The 18,419-nt window shown below is 38.1% G+C and overlaps 1 protein-coding gene across 2 annotated transcripts in view; it reads right to left on the reverse strand.

The window, feature by feature from the left end:
- Window positions 1–18,419, reverse strand: part of IL17RD (interleukin 17 receptor D) — a 42,290-nt gene that overhangs the window by 12,185 nt on the left and 11,686 nt on the right. For both annotated transcript variants that reach the window (XM_077184674.1, XM_054640273.2), the window contains exons 2-5: window positions 6,851–6,908; window positions 3,539–3,664; window positions 1,568–1,686; window positions 789–909 (exon numbers count right to left, since the gene is read on the reverse strand). In XM_077184674.1, the coding sequence (XP_077040789.1) occupies window positions 789–909; window positions 1,568–1,686; window positions 3,539–3,664; window positions 6,851–6,908 (424 nt within the window). The remainder of the gene's footprint in view (window positions 1–788; window positions 910–1,567; window positions 1,687–3,538; window positions 3,665–6,850; window positions 6,909–18,419) is intronic.

Genomic DNA, 18,419 nt, shown 5'->3' on the forward strand with positions numbered 1-18,419 from the left:
ACAGAGATCCATTAATTTGAAAATCACATTTCTTAGTGAGACAAAAGGGATAACACCAGGCACAGCACATCAGGAGAGGAAGTTAAAAGTAGTCTTAAATGTATTTACTCAGAATAAGAAAGTATGCTGAGCACTACTACCAATGGTACAGTGTTAACAGACAGGCTTGAAAATACCTTAAGCAAGTTTTATAGGGAAAAAAACCCTTAGCAGGACAAATATCAACAGCTCACCCCAAGGGTACTTGCAGTTTCTCACCATACTGTGTGAGCACTGAGGAGCTTATTCAAATTTCTTCTCTCCACCTCCAAAGAGAATTGCTCAGTAATTGCAGAAATTCAACTTGATGTGCTGCTATCTAATTTTAGATGTCCTTCTCCACATCTCTCTTTGGATAGCTGTTTTAAATTATAATCTCAAAGGCAAAAAACAACCTGCCCTTCTTCACAATGTCCAGAGAGGAGCAAACCATCTTCAAGAGTTACCCGAGAACCACAGGAACAATCCTGCTCCAGGCAAACCTGAGATAATCTCAGGCCTACCTGACACTTATGATCACACACCACAGATTTATCTATGGCATGCAAATTCCTTCTGCTTAACACCCAGATCTTCCTTCCACAACAGTGTCAGAAACTACTGAACCCAAAATCATCACCCACTACATTTCTTTGTTGGGAAAACCAAAACATTGAGGGGAGGGGTGGCACACTGAAGAGATGATAGGCAATACTATACAAAATGCAGCACTACAGTATATGCAACACCATATTATGTGCAATACTTACATCTAGTTCTGAAGAAAAATGGGTGATAATTACTTTCATTTTTAATGGAAGGAAAAGGAACAATCTTTACAAAGTAATCTGTTTCAAACTTCAAGTTTACAAAGGGCTGGGACTCCATTCCCTACAAAAAAGACAAGATTGCACATATTTTAAAATCAATGATCATAGCTGAAAGTATTTTTCAAAACAAGCCCACAATTTTGCAATCAAAGGCTGAAATTAATACATTAAGAATCCTTTCTCTACTCCTCTATTCCCAACTGACACAAGGAATCTCAATCCACAGTTGGATGTAGACTATTACAGATGTGCATTTGTACTCCATGTACCAAATGGCAGTTCCCAGCTTCAGGAAAGTTTCTATCAAAAGGAAAAAGATCTGTCTCTAAAGCAACAATTATCATTAATTTCACCAATAATACTTTTGGCAACCAACCAACTCTTTTACAAGGAGCAACAGGACAAGAGGGAATGGCTTCAAACTGACAGAGGGAAGGGTTAGATTGGATACTGGGAAGGGTTAGATTGGATACTGGGTGAAGGGAGAGAGGCCCTGGCACAGCTTGCCCAGAGAAGCTGTGAATGCCCCATCCCTCCAAGTGTGCAGGCCAGGCTGGATGGGGCTTGGAGCACCCTGGGACAGTGGGAGCTGTCCCTGCCCGTGGCAGGGGGTGGAACTGGATGACCTTTAATGACCCAAACCATTCTAGGATGATAAACACCTTCAAGACACTCACAGTCAAACAGCACTGAAACTTTTCTTGAGGCAAAGCACTTACTGTTCTTTTAAAACTGGGGCTGAGCTGCTTTGGATCTTTTAAAACCATCTGCTGGCATTGTCTTCCCTCTGACTTTAACTCCTCAAGTATTACTCGAAATCCCTTCAGGTATTCAATCCCTACAAACAGCAGGGCATTTAAACAGAAGGTTAATATTTCAAAATGCATCATGTGGTATTTAATGCAATTTGAATAAATTTCATTTATCTTTAAGAATAAAACTGATCAGTCATAAGAATAAAACTTACCAGTCATATGAAATACGTTTGTATTTAATACCTGTGGCTGTATGTCAGTTTGCATATTCCATCTTGCCTATCTAGAATTCAGTCTTTGGCCAAGGCTACAATCACTGCATACTTGTAAAACACTTGGAACAGAGGGGCCCATGTCTCATCAGGGGCTTCCAAATTACCACTGCAATCTAAGTTATCAGTACCTTCTTCACCTTCAGAAATACTTCATAGCAACTTCACATTTCCATTTTAACAATCAAATATAACATTTTGCTGGCAAATTATAGAAATAGTCCTTTATAACTTTTATTATCATCTCTGAGACTACCAGATTAAAATGGTAACAATTGTTACAACTTCTTTAGTTCTAGTACAGTAAGGGCTAACAGAAAACTTGACTTAAATGGAATGGAATTTATTCCAGTGCATGTATACTTCCAGTTATTCATAACTGCTGCCAGAACTACACCCATTTTGTTCAAGTTACTCTACTGCAACTTAGCAGAGTGTCTTTACAGTGTTCTCATCACAGAATTACTTCATGATATGACTAAACTGAGTCACAGTGATGTGAATATCCCAGGAAAATGCCAGTGTTCCCCTGTGACAGTTTTGTGGCTCAGGTATCAAAGGCACTGCACAGTTCTTTAACTCACACTGCTCCAGCTGATTGCATCTCTTCAACAGCATTACACATATTTATCAATGACACAGTCACAGCTTTTATAAGCTAATTGCTACATAAATCAAAATGGACTCATTTTCAGTTTATGCTGTGCTTGTCAGCCCAAAAAATAAAATTCCAAATGTATCATTTTCCACCACCTCCTCTGGTTCACTGGTTTTCTCAGGTTTGTGTGTTTTGATTAATGCTTCATAATTTTGTAGAAGATAAAGTGTTGCCAAATGTGTTCTTAGCATTCATGGAACAAAAGCACCATTTGTCCTTAACAAAGACCCTGAAAGTGCCCAGTTCCCAGGTTACCCAAGATTCCTGAACTGCAGTTCTGTCCTCAAGCTCTCCAAAGGATTTACCTCTGGTGACCACAAGGAAGAACACCAGGCTTTGTTTCCCATGGATGTTTGATTCATCCAGTCTGCAGCTGAGGATTACCAAGTGCCTTCAACTGCACAGTCCTGCAGAATTCAGTGGCATTTTCACTTGTTCTTTTAAAGCCCAGAAACAAGTTTCTCAGTGGAAATGGATTTCTGCACATCCTCAATTTTGGACACTACTGCTCTAGTGGGCAACAAGGTACTTCCAGTGACATTGAAGTAATTGAGGAATACTCCACATCACCAGACCTGGCAAGGAAACACACTGAAGTCTGTATAGCTGTGATTAGACAATGGCTTCCACCTGTAAGACAATTTGCATCCTAAAGAACCTTTAAGTGTACCAGGAACTAAACTCAATCAATGCCACTGAAATGCACCAAAGCCTTAGGGCAGAAAATGAAACCAGGGATAGTTTCACAGTTCTGAAGAGCAGGAATTCACTAGGCTGGGATAGTAAAAAGCAGTGTATGACTGCAGAGAACATCCTAGTTTTAAGGGTGTTTTTGAAGCAAACCAGAAAAAAAAAAAGGATCTTTGCAAAGGTGTTAAGAATTCTTTTCTTAGGCAGTTTGCATCAATGATTCCAAGCATAATTTAATTATTTGATTGAATACCTATGAGCATGAAGTTATTACCAAACCCATGATCAATGAGTCCTTTTCCCTCTAGAACTTACCAATGGCATTTGCTGTCCAAAGGATCACCACAGCCACCTGCTCCTGGCATGCAAACTGACTGATAGTGATGTTCTGCACATCTCCAATCATGTGTCTTCCCACTGAACTCAGGTAAGGAGTGCAGTCTAAAAATATGGACCAATGAACACTTTAGGAAAACATTCTAGCTGACATAAATTTCCTAACATGTCTTCAAGACTGAACAAAGTAAATTACCAGTGCATCATTTTCTACAAGGACTACACTGCAAATGCAGATGAAGTTTTTGTCTCAAGACCCAAAACCCCACAAAAGCTCACAAATCACTGAGCACAGCCACCTTCACTGTTGCCAACCCAGAGTTCACAGGACTCCCAAGGGTGTTACCAGTTTATACCACCAGTGTAACCTGTCCCACATCACATGTACTGGGCTTCCCAAAAGAGAACAACTTTTCCTTGTAGCTGTTCAAAATACCATGAAGACTGACATTAATTTTGTTCATGTACAGTGCTCCAAGCAAGAGGATGTTGGTCAATGATCAGGCACATCTGAGAACAATAAGCCATGAGAACTTGAGAAGTGCTCAAGAAGTGCATTTAACCACGATCCTGCTTGATCCTGACCACAAGGAACCTGCTGCTTACATCCATCTCCTCTCTGCCTTCCCTTCTGCACCACATCCCTAGGGACCACTTAACTGCCACTGCCTTCACTCAGGACTGGATTTATTTTGCTATCCTCACAAAATACAGTTTATTCCCTAAAATTATGGTGCCACGGCTTTAGCTTTCATCAAGAAAACAAAATATAAACAAAAGATTCCTGAGTTTGTTGTTGAAGTTGTTCTTTTTAAAAGAAGAAAACAACTCCAAATTTTATTCCTTTTAGGACTTTACAATATTTAGGCTCATATTTTGTGGCAGGAAGAGAAGTAGCAGGCAGGGAATTCACTAGCTCTGGAGCACAGCATACATGGAGATGGTGTGCAAAAACAAACATTCTGTTTCTGTTTCTGAACTAGTGAAACAAAAAAATCCAGAAGAAATTGATCAGTAGGTTGTATATTACTGACTGATGATTAATTAAAAAAAAATGAGATCATTTATATGCTATATATTAATCTATAGAGAGCTTGTAGAAAGGAAACATGAAAAATCAAGTGCTATGATACGCCAGTACAGGAAATTTGAATTTAATTCAGAGGTGTGATCTTAAGGGCAAGGAAAGAAAAATTATTAAGTGTAAAGGAGATTTAGAAAATAGCTTTTTACTATGAATAACCATGGCAAGGGGTCTTTTCTATAACTGTCACAGACATAAGAATAGAACACTACAACACTGCCCTTTACAAAAGCTGGTGCTTGGTACTGACTCCACTGTTTGTAGAGCTCAGTTGCTATGAGGGAACTCAGGGACAGCATCAACTTCCTCCTAGGAGAATAGAGGATCTCTTTCAATGGAAAGTTTGAAGTAACTGGTTTTTGCTAGGTCTGGATCTAATTAATAGCAAGCCCAAGATTTTGGATCCTGGTTACCAGAATTTTATGGTCAAATGACAATTTGCCAAAATGGAATATAGCACAAATGCCTGAAGTTTTACTGCAAGTTACTGATTCACAGTTATAAAGAACAACAGTTTTAGGAAGAAAACAGCATGGAAAAATCACACTTTTTAGGAAACCACGTCTTTTACTTGAATACAAGTGACATACTAAAAATACAAACATTTCTTTTCACCTGAATAAATAATCTAACCAACTTTCCTAGAGTTGCTCAGTGGCAAAATAAGAGCCTTTAAACCAGAGCCAGCAAGCCAATTTCTCTTTTGTGCTGGCTTATAAAAGGTAAACATGTATTTCCCTACCATGTGAGCTCTTTAGTCTTCATATCAGCAAGCTCTATTCCTAGTCCTGCAGAACTCAAATAACTCCTTTGTCCAGGAAGCACACAGTGCCAGCAGAATTGTGAATTAATACTTCTCATTGGTTAAACACAGTTTCTAGTGCCAGAATTAATGGAAAAAACATGACACATACTGGGATTTAAACAGACTCACTGTGTTAACTAAATGTGGGGATCCCTGTTCTGACTGGTACCATATCCTAGTTTTTGTTATGTAGATTTAAAAAAAAAACCCAACTTTTTCTGTAGTGACACTTACATCTTATACAATCTGACACACTGAAATTTTGATCATTTTAAGTATTAAGATCAAATTAGATTTAAAAAAATCACAGTGAAGGATTGCAAATTCAGAAATTAACATAAAATAGAGGAGCAAAAGGATTATCAGAATGAAACAAATCACTATTGTTAGATTTCCTGATGCATGCTCTCAATGATGAAACTTAACCTACTTTCTGCATCTGAGGTAACTCCTTTGGCTAGGCAGCAAAACACCTATGACTTGCACTGGCATTAAAACAAACACAGTTTTAATGTAAATTAGACCCTTGTCTTGTCTGTACACTGAGTTTATACATGATGGCCACTAGCTGCCCACGTAAGGATAAATTCTTTATGTAGTTAGCAGTCCTGCTTTGACAACTAGACAGCAAAGATGATAAAACATCTAAAACAATCCCCAACAATAAGACAGAGCCATTTAGCAGATGCCTGAAGAGGTCTGAAGTATCACTGCCCAAGCTGTTTAGCACTGTTACTATGCCAGAGATGACTTTATCTCAGTTTGGCTGCACAGCCCAGCACAGCTGCTGCAGTTCTGCACCACCTCTCTGCACTGCAAATGCACACAGCACTGCTCCATTGGCCTGGGCCTGGAGCTAATGACAGGTTCCCACTGATTCAACCAAATGAAAAGAAGCTATTCAATCTTCATATTCAATATTAATCCTTGAAAAGACAATTTTTTAATATATTACCTGTATACAAATACAAACTAACACATTTTCTACCTCGAGACACACATGATGCCATTTTCACCCAAAATTACACATCAGAGAAAAGCTGCAGAAAGCTCAAAATAATCCTTTCTTGTGTCCTTGTGTGTACAGTGACTATAGTTTTCACAGAATAAAATAATTTTCTATAATGTTCCAGTCAAATACTGGGCAAATTATGTATTTCAGGCCAACCTGAAAGAGACTCCTACAAATTGTTAGATAGTTTCATTATCAGTGAGACACAGAAGGAGAACATCTACCAGACCCAGCAGACACAAATTTTCTAGATTTTAAAGCTATGTCAATATTTTGACATTATTTTGCTTATGCCATTCTTAGAGCCATTTTAAGACACATGTTGCTATATATTGACAATTGTGGTGGAGGCCTTGATTTCTGTGAATATAGTGCAGATTTTCAACTTACTGTCATATTTAAAGGTGATGTTGAGCAGTCCATTGTTCTTTGTGACTGATGACAGCCCCTGCAGAGGAAAAACAAAGATATGGAAACTCTGAATGTGGTATTTGCATGAAGACATGAAACTGTGGCTGAAGTAGCAGGATCTGCCCAGTAGATGGGAATCAGAGCAGCTTATTTTTGGGAGAAAATTATGATATTCTCAACTTCCACCATCTAGGTGAATTGTGTATGTACAAAAACCATACCTTTAATCAAGGTTTAATGACAAACCAAGGGAAACAGGGTGCAAGAGAGGAGAGGAGAACATCAGCCAAAGAGCTGTTTTCCACTCACAGCCATGAAAAAGAGCATCAGACGTTCCAAGAGAGCGACACTGCAGAAACCCCTCATGCTACCCCAGACACCCTTTTCTTTTATCTAATACTGTTAAACAGATCCTGCCAGCTGAAGAGCAAGCAGAGAACTGCTCTGCCAGGGAGAAACCCAGGCTGATGAGTCTGCTGGCTCTTCTCTACTCAGACAAAAGAACTGTGACCCTCAGACATGCAATGCCTTCCCCTTCAGGAAGCACTGAAATTGTTTTGAAACACAAAATGTAGCATCACCCTCACAAGACACCAAGCTGAAAACTGGAATACTGATTCTTATGATACAATATCAGTCCCTGAAAGGCAAAATACATCATATTTACCATTGGCTTTTAAAAAAATACCACCCATTTACATAGAATTGTATCTGGGTTCCCTGCTACAATGCAAACAAAATCTCATCAGTATAAAAGGTTTGCAGCAGGAATTAGATGCTGTCAGGATCATGGCTGAGCACTCCCTGGGTGCCTCTCCACAGCCAGACCCAGGCATGTGCAAAGGAAAACAAGGTAGGAGTTGTCAAGTTAAAAAAACCCCTAAAACACTTCCTAAAGGATGAAAGCAATTCAGACTTTGTTAGCACTGTTACAAGTTAAATTTGTAATCTCACTTTCTTCTTAGGTAGCTTTTAATTGTTTAAGTTTGATTTAGTTTGGCATTGAACCAGTTGTTATACAAAAAAGCTTCCTGAAACAGGAAGGAGTCTTTCTTTTCAATTGTAACTTTTCTATTAATACCTGTTCTAGTCTGACTCACTTTCTGTTTCTCTAATCTTTATTAAATGTCATTTCACTTACAGCAAAACAAAGGCATGATTTATTTGAGTTAAAAAATCACAAAAAAGTAATTACTGGCGTTTTATAAAGGGAGATAAACCATCAAATCAATTGCTACTTGTCTTCCTTTTGTCCTAGAGCTGAAGTTTTGGGAGACATACATTTCACTAAACTCTACAGAAAATGAGCACATGTGTTTTTATTCATTAGATAGGATTTTTATATGCTATATTAAAATAAAGAGGCAACACTTCTCCTTTAATTGCATTTCTACTGGGATTAGGGTGACATAACAAAATATGTAACAGTATAAGCATAAATAAATATACCACAAGCACTGATAATTTAGATGTAAATACAGACATAACAGAAGCCAAACTCTGCTGAACTTATGCAGTACATAAGGCTCACTAGTGGCAAAAATTTTCTCTCAAGTGTAGAAAAGGTACAAAAAGGCTGCAGTAATTAGTGAGAGAATTAGGGTCACCCCAAAGTATTGAAGTAACTAATTTTTATTTTAGTTAGAAGTTAAAACATGTAAGCTACTCAGATAATTTCATCCTGCTCAACTGCAGTATTCATCCCTCAAGGACTTATTGCTGTGAGTTTAAAAATATATTCTTCCAGGAAGCATTGCCTTGGTTTTGAATTAAAGTAATTGAGCTATTTAGGTGGCTTATAGCTAGGAGAACTTGTTTAGAGCATCCTACTTGAAAGCTAGAAATACTAATGTTATGGCCTCAGGGCTCTGAATTCTTAGCTAATTGTCCCTGCCATGGGAGGGGGGTTGGAATTAGATAATCTTGAAGGTTCCTTCCAACCCAAACCACTCTGTGATTCTATCATTAATTAACCAAGAACATTTGTTGAATTTCCATTTGTTTAATGTAATTTATTCTGAACTTTACTAGAAAACACGTCTTTGTGTCCTGGAGCTTTTCTTACAAAATCCCTGTGGTCTACATACTTCTATACATGTGGACTGAGAAGAAATACAGAGGAAAGCAAACAGCTTTTCTGAAGAACTCTAGACCACTGACCTTTGAACAGATAATCAAAGTTGAAATGCACACATATTAAATTACCAATAACCTTATTTGTCAAAAAGCTGGGGGAGCAGAGGAGGCATTAGCCACATGAAACCTCAGATGATGTGAGCTCAAAGCACAGAGCTCCACAGAAAACATGATCAGCCAAAATCCAAATCCTCTATCTATACTGGCCAAGCAAGGCAGGAACAATTTCCATCACACACCTCAAATCACAGAGATCAGCACTGGATCTGCTCCTCAGTCTGTATAAACAGCCTCAATAATGAAGGTTAAGATCCCCAGATACCCCAAGTCAGCACGGACCTAAATGAGACCAATCCACATCATCTCCTGAAGAATGAATAGCTCATTTGGGTGTTCAAGGCATGTACAGGCATTTCATTCTACTTAAACATCCATCTTTCAACATGAAAGAGCACAAGTATTAATAAAAGACAAAGACTATTCTATGAAGTTAACCTCTATTCTTGTTTGTTTAGATTTTTCTAGTACCCAACCCTCATTTATAGTAACAGCTCAGTAATGAAATGCACTCATGACAACTCTTTGTACCCATTACTGGGCCAGAGAGGAACAAAGTTAGGATTACATATCCAGAAATAAAGCTAAAATGAAATTTGTAACCACAGGAACTAACTGTGCCTCCAAGAGAAGTTAAATTTAACTAATATCTGCTGCCAGAGGCATAAATAAAACACAGTTGAATGAAATGAAAACTCTGGTTGATTTTAGTAACTTTTCCCTCTTCTTTTTAACCTAGAACATACAGTGTTTCCTATTTGAAAGAAACATCTATTTTTCATATCTGGCAACTCCTGCCAGAGATAGCACTGGTGATAGCAATGGATGGGTGATTTCAGAATAGTTCTATAAGGAATCTTTATTACAAACAACATTGAAATATACTCCAACATTCTTCTGTGGAGCAAACACTCTTTCATTCAAGAAGGCCAATTGATGTGTGTGACTAGGCACTGTCAGGCAGCCACTTGAACATAAACACAGGGAAGCAGAGAGAAGCTAGCACTAATTACAGCAATCTGGCAGAGGAGGTAGGAAATCACTACCCCTCAAGCACAGCCTTGTGCAGCAGACCAAAACAGTAATCATGATTCATCTCTCACATGTTGTTCATCAACACACACATGGTCCTAATTTCACACTCCCATGAGGCAAACTGAAGGGACAATTGTTTTTGAACTTTAGCATCAAGATGAATAATCAATGTTTATCATACTCATTGCTCAGTAAAACAAGGGCTTTATTTTTGACATCTGCTCTTCTTGGTTCAAAGCTTTATTGATGCTTTCAACCCAGTAAAAATATTTTCTATTTCTAGAGTCATCAGTAAAATGATGAATTATCTGTATTATTTAGATGCCTGCATTTTGAATTGCTTTCAAGAGAATATAACAGAATACATAATCCATGTTGATGTTTGCTATAGAAGTTGTGTGTACTCCACTGACTGCAGAATGAATTCTAAGCCCTGGTGGATGGGTTTGTGCTGTTATTACTTACAAACCTGGTGTGACTGACAACTGCAACCAGGAATTTTGTTCAGATTTACCTCTTTTTATATATATATATATATATATATATATGTTCCTGCACTGCATGCACAAATTATGGGAATAGCATTTTAAAACACCTCTTAGTGACACTGTAGAAAGAAGTTTTAATTTAAGTGAATTAAAGTGAATTAATTGGTGCCTATTTCTTGGTGCCTGTTTCATATTTTAAAGAAGAACGTAGACTCTTCTAATTATGTTGATTTTAACTTCTTTTACTAAGTTGGCATCTTTTGTGTTTGTTCTTATAGAAGCAACATCATTTACAAGAAGCTCACAGATTTTGGCTGGTTCTTTGCTGGTGGCTTGTGACTGTGTTCACAGGGCTCTCAGGTTGAGGGAAGAGATAAGGACTTGACTCCATGTTTCAGAAGGCTTGATTTATTATTTTATTATATATATTACATTAAAACTATACTAAAAGAAGAGAAGAAAAGATTTCCTCAGAAGGCCAGCTAAGGATAGAATAAGAAAGAATGATAAAGGCTTGTGGCTCAGACCCTCTGTCCGAGCCAGCTGACTGTGATTGGCCATTAATTAGAAATAACCAACGTAGGCCAGTAACAGATCCACCTGTTGCATTCCACAGCAGCAGATAAACATTGTTCACATTTTATTCCTGAGGCTCTCAGCTTCTCAGCAGGAAAAATGCTAAGGAAAGGATTTTTCATAGAAGATGTCTGTGACAGTGGCTATTTAGTGTTTCACTGCTTCACCCAGAGCCACTGCACACAAGTTCAGCTGCACAGGAGCTGAATGTGTCTCCAGATAACCTCAAACTCTACCTGAGACACCAAAGGCAAAGCACTGCTTTACTCCATTGTAAATAATATATTGGCTGGGAAAGAAAACCATCACTTGTGAGCATGAAGGAACATCTTAAAATAATAGAAGCATTTAAGCTGGAAAATAGTTTTAGATCACTGAGTCCAACCACCAATGATGATTTTATGGTTGACTTCCTACATTTTGTAATTACATTTTGTCTGAACAATCCTTCTGCCATTTTGACTAGACATGGTTTTCTCAATGTCCTCCTATCAAGAAAAAATATTGAATTGAACAGCTGCTGGCTTAAATCCCACCAGGGGAGGAGTGGTCCTGAAAGGTATTCGTGGATACTCATTTCATGGGGTCTTTGGGGATTTTTGAGGTGAAACATGCTGGCTGAAGAGCACAAGCCACAACACATCCCATCTGAACAAAAGAAAACAGAAAACCTACCAAACCAAACCAGTAAAAATTTTATTTATTATTTACTTTCCATTATGCCCTATCCCTGCCTGGTTTAGTTTCTATTTTCAAAAGGCAGGGGAAGGTTATCTTACACCGCTCTGGCTGACAGAGCAGTGAGAAACCAGTGCAAGGAGAAACACTGCCAGAAGTATTTACAGCACAACTCTTCAGATGCACACAGCTCTGTGCAGCTGTTCCCTGAGATGATGTGAACTGGTTTCCTTAAGGAACAGGCAGCAATTAGGGGCACAACAACAAGGGAAGCAAGCTCAGTCTGTACTGCTCACCACCTACCGTGAAAATCTTAAATCTCTGAGTCAAACCCAGGAATTTCATGCAGCAAAGCATGGCACAGAATGGGCAGCATCAGCTCTGGCTTCTCTCATGCAATTTGAAAGTTTGCCTAAGAAGTTTTCTATTGTTTGCACTGACACAGTTTATTTTTTTCCAACATTCTTGTGCAAATTATGTTTGGTAAATTAAAAGCCTTCTCAAAACAACCAAAAAGCCTTCAGAAGTTAACAGAATAAATATTTTCAAATACAGCCCATTTCCCACAAACAATACTGAAATGTGCTGGTCCCAAGATAGTTGGCCAAAAGCCAAAAGTCTGTAGCCAAAGCAGTGTTCTCTTCACTGTGGGACATGACCCCTGGCAGGAGAATTCCCAGAAAAGCAGTGTCTGGGAAGGGGAAGGGGGAGAAAAAGCAATGCCAAGACAGGTGCAGGAGAGGTGATTAGGACTGGGAAGGAAAGGGGCTCCAAATGGTAAAGCTGCTTTTAGAGGGACCCAAGACAAATTAGTTTGAGAAACACTGACTTGTGCTCTAGAAACAAACAGAATAACAAATATCTGAAATAATTAAATTAATGAAACCTGTAGGGAATGTTTACTGCCTAACACACTGCACAGGACACTGTCAAATCCACAAGCCCAGAGTGTCTTCTTCTGTAGGAAGTTATCCACAACCTCAGGAAGCCCACAGGGTTCCTCACATTTACTGGAACAATTGCAAGAGCACTGAATTTTAGCTTATGCCCAAGCACTTCTAAACTAATCCATCCATGAAACAATTAAACAATCTATTTTCATTCATTTTATTGGCTGTGCACTTCCTGTGCACACAGAGCCACAGGCTGAGAGGCAGAGTCTTTGTCTCAAAGATGCTGAAACACAGAAGACAAACAAGAAAATGTTTCAAGAAGTGACTGAAGCATGATAGATCAATGGATATGTGTTATTTATATTAATCATTATATCATATATATGGGTATGTTCACTCATTCATTTTGCTTACCATATTAAGAAATTATGTAGCTTGCAGAGGACAGAACATCAAGGAAAAAGAAAGCAAAGAAAAATACTTTAGAGTTACAAATTGTATCTTTCAAGATTTTATGCACATAAAGGTTTTCTGCTTCTCCTAAATGAGTAAGTACTTCCAAATGAGACAGATCCAAAAAGAAAGTCTTTGCCTTTAAAGCTGAGCAAATGCAATGGCACCTGGAAAACAACTAAAGGAGCTTATTTCCAAAATCATAAACAGTTCCCTAACAATTTTTTGCTGCCAAATTCCTACCTTTCAATCTGGAAACTCCTAGCACAAGCTCTTCATTTGATTTCAGTTTCATCCAAAGGAACAGAAAATCTGTAAAAGTAACTAGCACTGACTTCATAGGTTCAGTTTTAAGCTTCAGCCAGAACACAATTCACAATTATGACTAATTCAGGGTGGGTTTTTCACTCTTCATTTCTCAATATAATGCCAAAGTGCACATACACACACATACACACAAAAAAAAAAAAATCACTTGGGAAACTGTCATCAAATGTGGATTAACTGCTTTACTCATAAGTGCTTGACCTACAGAAAATTCTAATCTGAAATTTACTGCAATGTTGGACATTTTCATTGTAAACAACCTCAGAGCAAGCAGACTAAAAATACTCTATTTGCAGTACAGGGTGAGTTTATCCAATCTGTAACTTCTGAAAATGGTAAAAACAGCTGCTTTCAAGGAAATCTTTAAAGCAGAAGATCACATAAAGGCTGGAATGTGAAACATTTGACATAGCACATCTATTTTGTTTGGTGTATTCAGACAATGTTTCCTCCTAGGTGCTTCTCCTGTACTTTTTGAAAGTCACTGAAATTCTCTGAGAGTTTGTTGTCAGAAAATATGAAATGCCTGTTCTTAGAAAGCTCACTTTAGTTCTTACTTACATGAATGAAACACACAGGCTCCAGTACAGAAAGTATTACATATTCACAAGAGATCATGACTGCAAAGAATATTAATGTACATTGGTTTTGTAGGACCAACATATAAATAGACCAAAGCCTTGGCTCAGGAGGAGGTGGTGGCGAGGTAATTTAGCAATAACTGCACTGATTAAAGTGCCACAGAACTCATAAAACTTTTAAAGTAGATGGGATTTGGGATTCTTCCATCTTAATCCCTCCCTTTGAAATAACACAATTATTTTGGACATAAACCCCTATTCTTAGGGATTTAGAAACACACAATTGTTTAGAAACACACACTCATCCATGAGATTTTAAAACTGAATTCATAAGCAGTATGGTTCTAGTCCAGGAATAACCAATGATTTACTGGCCAAACCCCCACGTTCTACCTTTAAAGAATCATTTACCATTCCACCAATAGTGTTTTTAATACTTCCCATGAAACTTGTTTTTACAGGAGATGAAGCAAAAGAACCAACTTCCCTTCAAATAACACAAGCATCTCCTCCCAAAGTTCCCATCCTTGTGAGCTACAGAAGCTAAAAAGCCTTGGGCAATGAGGAGCCAGGACTTGAAACGTGACAGGCACCTGAGCAAGTGGTAATGAAAAGTTCACCATCAGGGGAGCACAAGAAGTGCTACATTCATTCCATACACAGCCATGCTTTACATTTTGCTCACCAGAAGTGAGGGGCAGGTTGCTGTGTTGTCTCAGGACACACCAGCATGACAACTGCTGCAGACTTTTGTACTCTGGGTGAGCAGAAAAAACCAGCCAGAAAAATGGGGGGGCCATCATGTCAAACACAAGGACTAAAAATACTTTTGGGTTAGAAGTGAATGTTCTTGTACATCAACTGTGCCAATAAAACCAATTGCCTTTCCCTGCAGATCCTAGGAAGCAATCAAGTGCTCCTCCCTTTTTCTCTGCCCTCAGTTAATGGAGAAGCTGCAGGCAGACTCAAGGCTCAGCTGTGCTGCCTTTCCCTCAGCTGTGTTATAGACACAGGCTTTGGTCCTTTTGCTGCTCCACTTTTTTACTCCCACCTCCCAAAATCTCTGCCAAGAGAGATTCTTACTGCTGAACTATGCACTTTTAGGAAATAATTCCTTCTGAAAGCCTCTGTCTGGTCCAGGTCCACAGAGAAGATAAAAATTGCTCCAAGCTTAAGCAGTAATACATTGAACAGAGAGGATTAGAAGGTCCAGTGCTCGCTGGGTTCTGCTGTACATGGCTGAACTTCAGAGGCACAGGCAGATACACTTGGACATTTAAAGCTTTGGCTGCCAGGGAATTTTTACACCCCTGGTTCCCCTCTACAGAGTACAGCCATCATGTCTGCAGCCAAAAAAACTCCATTTGGAAGTGTCAGAAACACACACAAAGCTGCACAAACACTTCTTGCTCACCTGAAGAATACTTGGAAGAAATAGTAGTAAAATATTCCATCTATACCAGCCTGTCTCTGCAGGCAAACTGGAGCTCCCCCACTTACAGACAAGCAGGAAAAGCTCCACCAAATAATCAACACCAGGAATTTGAACACAGCAAAATAAAACCATCCAAAACACAGTTTTCTGAGGAAACATTCATGACAATGTTTCTGAGAACGCCAACCTTGAATAAAGTTCACCTTGTGATTCACCCACTCCTTCACACTGCATGGTTTCTGCCATCAGGATTCTTGAGGCTTTTCACAATGAAAAAAAAGCATGAAGAGAAGACAAAATACATTCAAATTTTCCTATGTGCTTGTCTATCTTCAGTACTTGAATTAAAAAAACATTAATATGGCTAAATTTTACTGTTGGAAAAAAAATCAGGGCAATGTGTGTGTTTTAAATATATCTGTACTGGCAAAGTCTTTAGGCCTTCTGTGCTATCAAGTCCCTTGCAGTGTTTAACTACTATAAAAGGAAATTTAGATACAAGATTTGAAAGAGAGCTTTAAGGTTTGAAATGGTACTAAAACTTCAGTCTGCATTCAGCTTCCACTACTGACAATCACACCCTCTGGATAACCCCCTTTATAATCCACTTGATCAAGCTGAACACTTCAAGAGATCCATTTTTTCCTGAGTATTTCATGTTAAGTGTTTTTGGAAATTGGCCAAAGCAAAGGTTACACATCCTATCTGTGTGGTACATGGCAGTTCAGAACTGCCCTTTCCATACTAATTAATACAGAACTTGACATGAAATGTGATATCTGCTAAAGCACTGACACAACCTGTACCACAACCTGCCTGGGCTTTCAATTACTTCATTGGTGCCATTTGCTTAACTACTATTTAACCACTTGCAAGATTTCCATGCTAAATCTTTTTCTAGAACTTTGGAACACTTTTTGTTCTTGTATTACTGGATAAAATGGAATTATCTGACTAAAAAAACAAAACAAACAAACAAAAATATCCCCAACAAAAAACCCCCAAAAACTAAACCCACAAACCCATGGCAAAGAAAATCTGTATCTTGAGAATATGTAATTTGTCCGTCAAATCAAATTTTTTGAAATTAAAAATTTCAATACTCACTAATAAATAATAATAGGAAATCGTACTGTGGGAAAAATTGTCTGAGGTACAAAAGCAGGCTTGGCATATGGATCTGTTCTGTCATGGCCTACTCTGACAAGATGCAGGAAAGGTACAAAGTCAATTTAGCCCCAGGAAAAATCCCCCTGCTGTGCTGCACTAAAGAAATACCTCTGCTTTCCACACAAGCAGCACCAATAAGATCCAGACTCATTCCACACTGTCCTTACAAGTCAGCAGAACCTGCAAGGAGGGGATCCTAAACTGTCATTTCACCCATCTCACAAAAATTATAAAAACATAGAAATAAAAAAATCCCTTTCAGAATCCTACATCAAGCAAGGAGCTGCTGCAGTAAACACAGCACACAAGAGGCAGGTGTCAGCTCATGTCCTTCCATGAGACCCACAGTAACCAACAGGTTCCACAATGAATCCTTAGATCAAACCTTCCTTATCTTCAAAAGGCAGAAGTGCTTTGTTTTTACATACAGACTTAATTATTTTTTAACCTACGCCTCAGATAATAAAACTGTTCCAAACTGCCCAAATTATGTAAGAAATCTTCACCCTATTAAGGTTTGGTTCCTATTTTGTGCTCCTGCAAAGCTGAAAAAAAAATTCTACACACCTGAATAACTTACTTGATGTAGGGTTGAGTGTTTCAGGATGTTAATACATGATAAAGATAAAAATTTGCATATTTTTTCTGCTGGTTTTCATGTTCCCTGGACAAACATGTCCATTTAAAATGTAGTTAATTGAAATGCTTTAAATACTTCAAACACAGAGCTATTTAAGTACTACATAACACATGAAAAACATACCAAAATTTCTGCTGCTTGAAGTTTCCATTAATAATGTTACAGTCCATGGATCTCACACTTTATACTACATTTGAAGAGGAGACAACCTGAAGAAATGCACTGAGCTGGAAGAATCCAACCAACACATAGGAATTCACTCTCTTGAAAACCCAACCAATTACTTGGCACACAGAGGTACCTGAATACACATTTCTGCTATTCCTTGAAAAGGTTAAGGGATCAAGACTGAAATAAAGAAAATATGTGATATTAATAAGTAGTATCTGCTCATAAAATACTAAAAAGCAAAAAACCATATTTGAAAAAGCTTATACTCTTCTGAAATATTTCTATTACATGGACATTCACAGTGATTTTCCTGAAATCAGACACTTTCACCCTAGACCATAGACTGAAGTGATTTGAAATGGAAATATTTCCTGTCCACTCACTGCCAGTTTCTGTTCCCAGAGTGATATAACAGATGACATCCAGTACAATATATTCTTTTATTAACCATAAATTTGAGCCTGCTTTAGGGATTTGAAGTGTTCAGTTTCATGCTGAAAAAATGTAACGTTATCCACAGACCATCAGCATGTGTAACAAAAACAGAGCCACAGGTTATGTGACTTTGATCAAATTGTGACAAAATTTCATCTGAATTTAAAACTGCTTGGAAAACCATTTATACTAATTGTTTAGCCTTTTATTTTTAATGATCCATGCACACTATCTGATTTTTTTTGCAGGAAGTAGTCACTTCTAAGAAATGAAGTCTCCTTACAGAATGACAATGAACAAGTTGCCTTCTAGCATTCATCTTATTTCAGAAGCCAGAATGCAATGGAAGTTTTAAGACAGCATTTAAATACACAGATTAAAAAGTTAAATTGAACCTGTGTTTCTCACAAACTTTCACTTAACTCCTTTCTATCAGCATTAAACTGAACATACATGCAGCTAATCCTAAAACA

The sequence above is a fragment of the Agelaius phoeniceus genome, chromosome 11 (genome assembly GCF_051311805.1).
Source record: "Agelaius phoeniceus isolate bAgePho1 chromosome 11, bAgePho1.hap1, whole genome shotgun sequence".
Classification (NCBI taxonomy): domain Eukaryota; kingdom Metazoa; phylum Chordata; class Aves; order Passeriformes; family Icteridae; genus Agelaius; species Agelaius phoeniceus.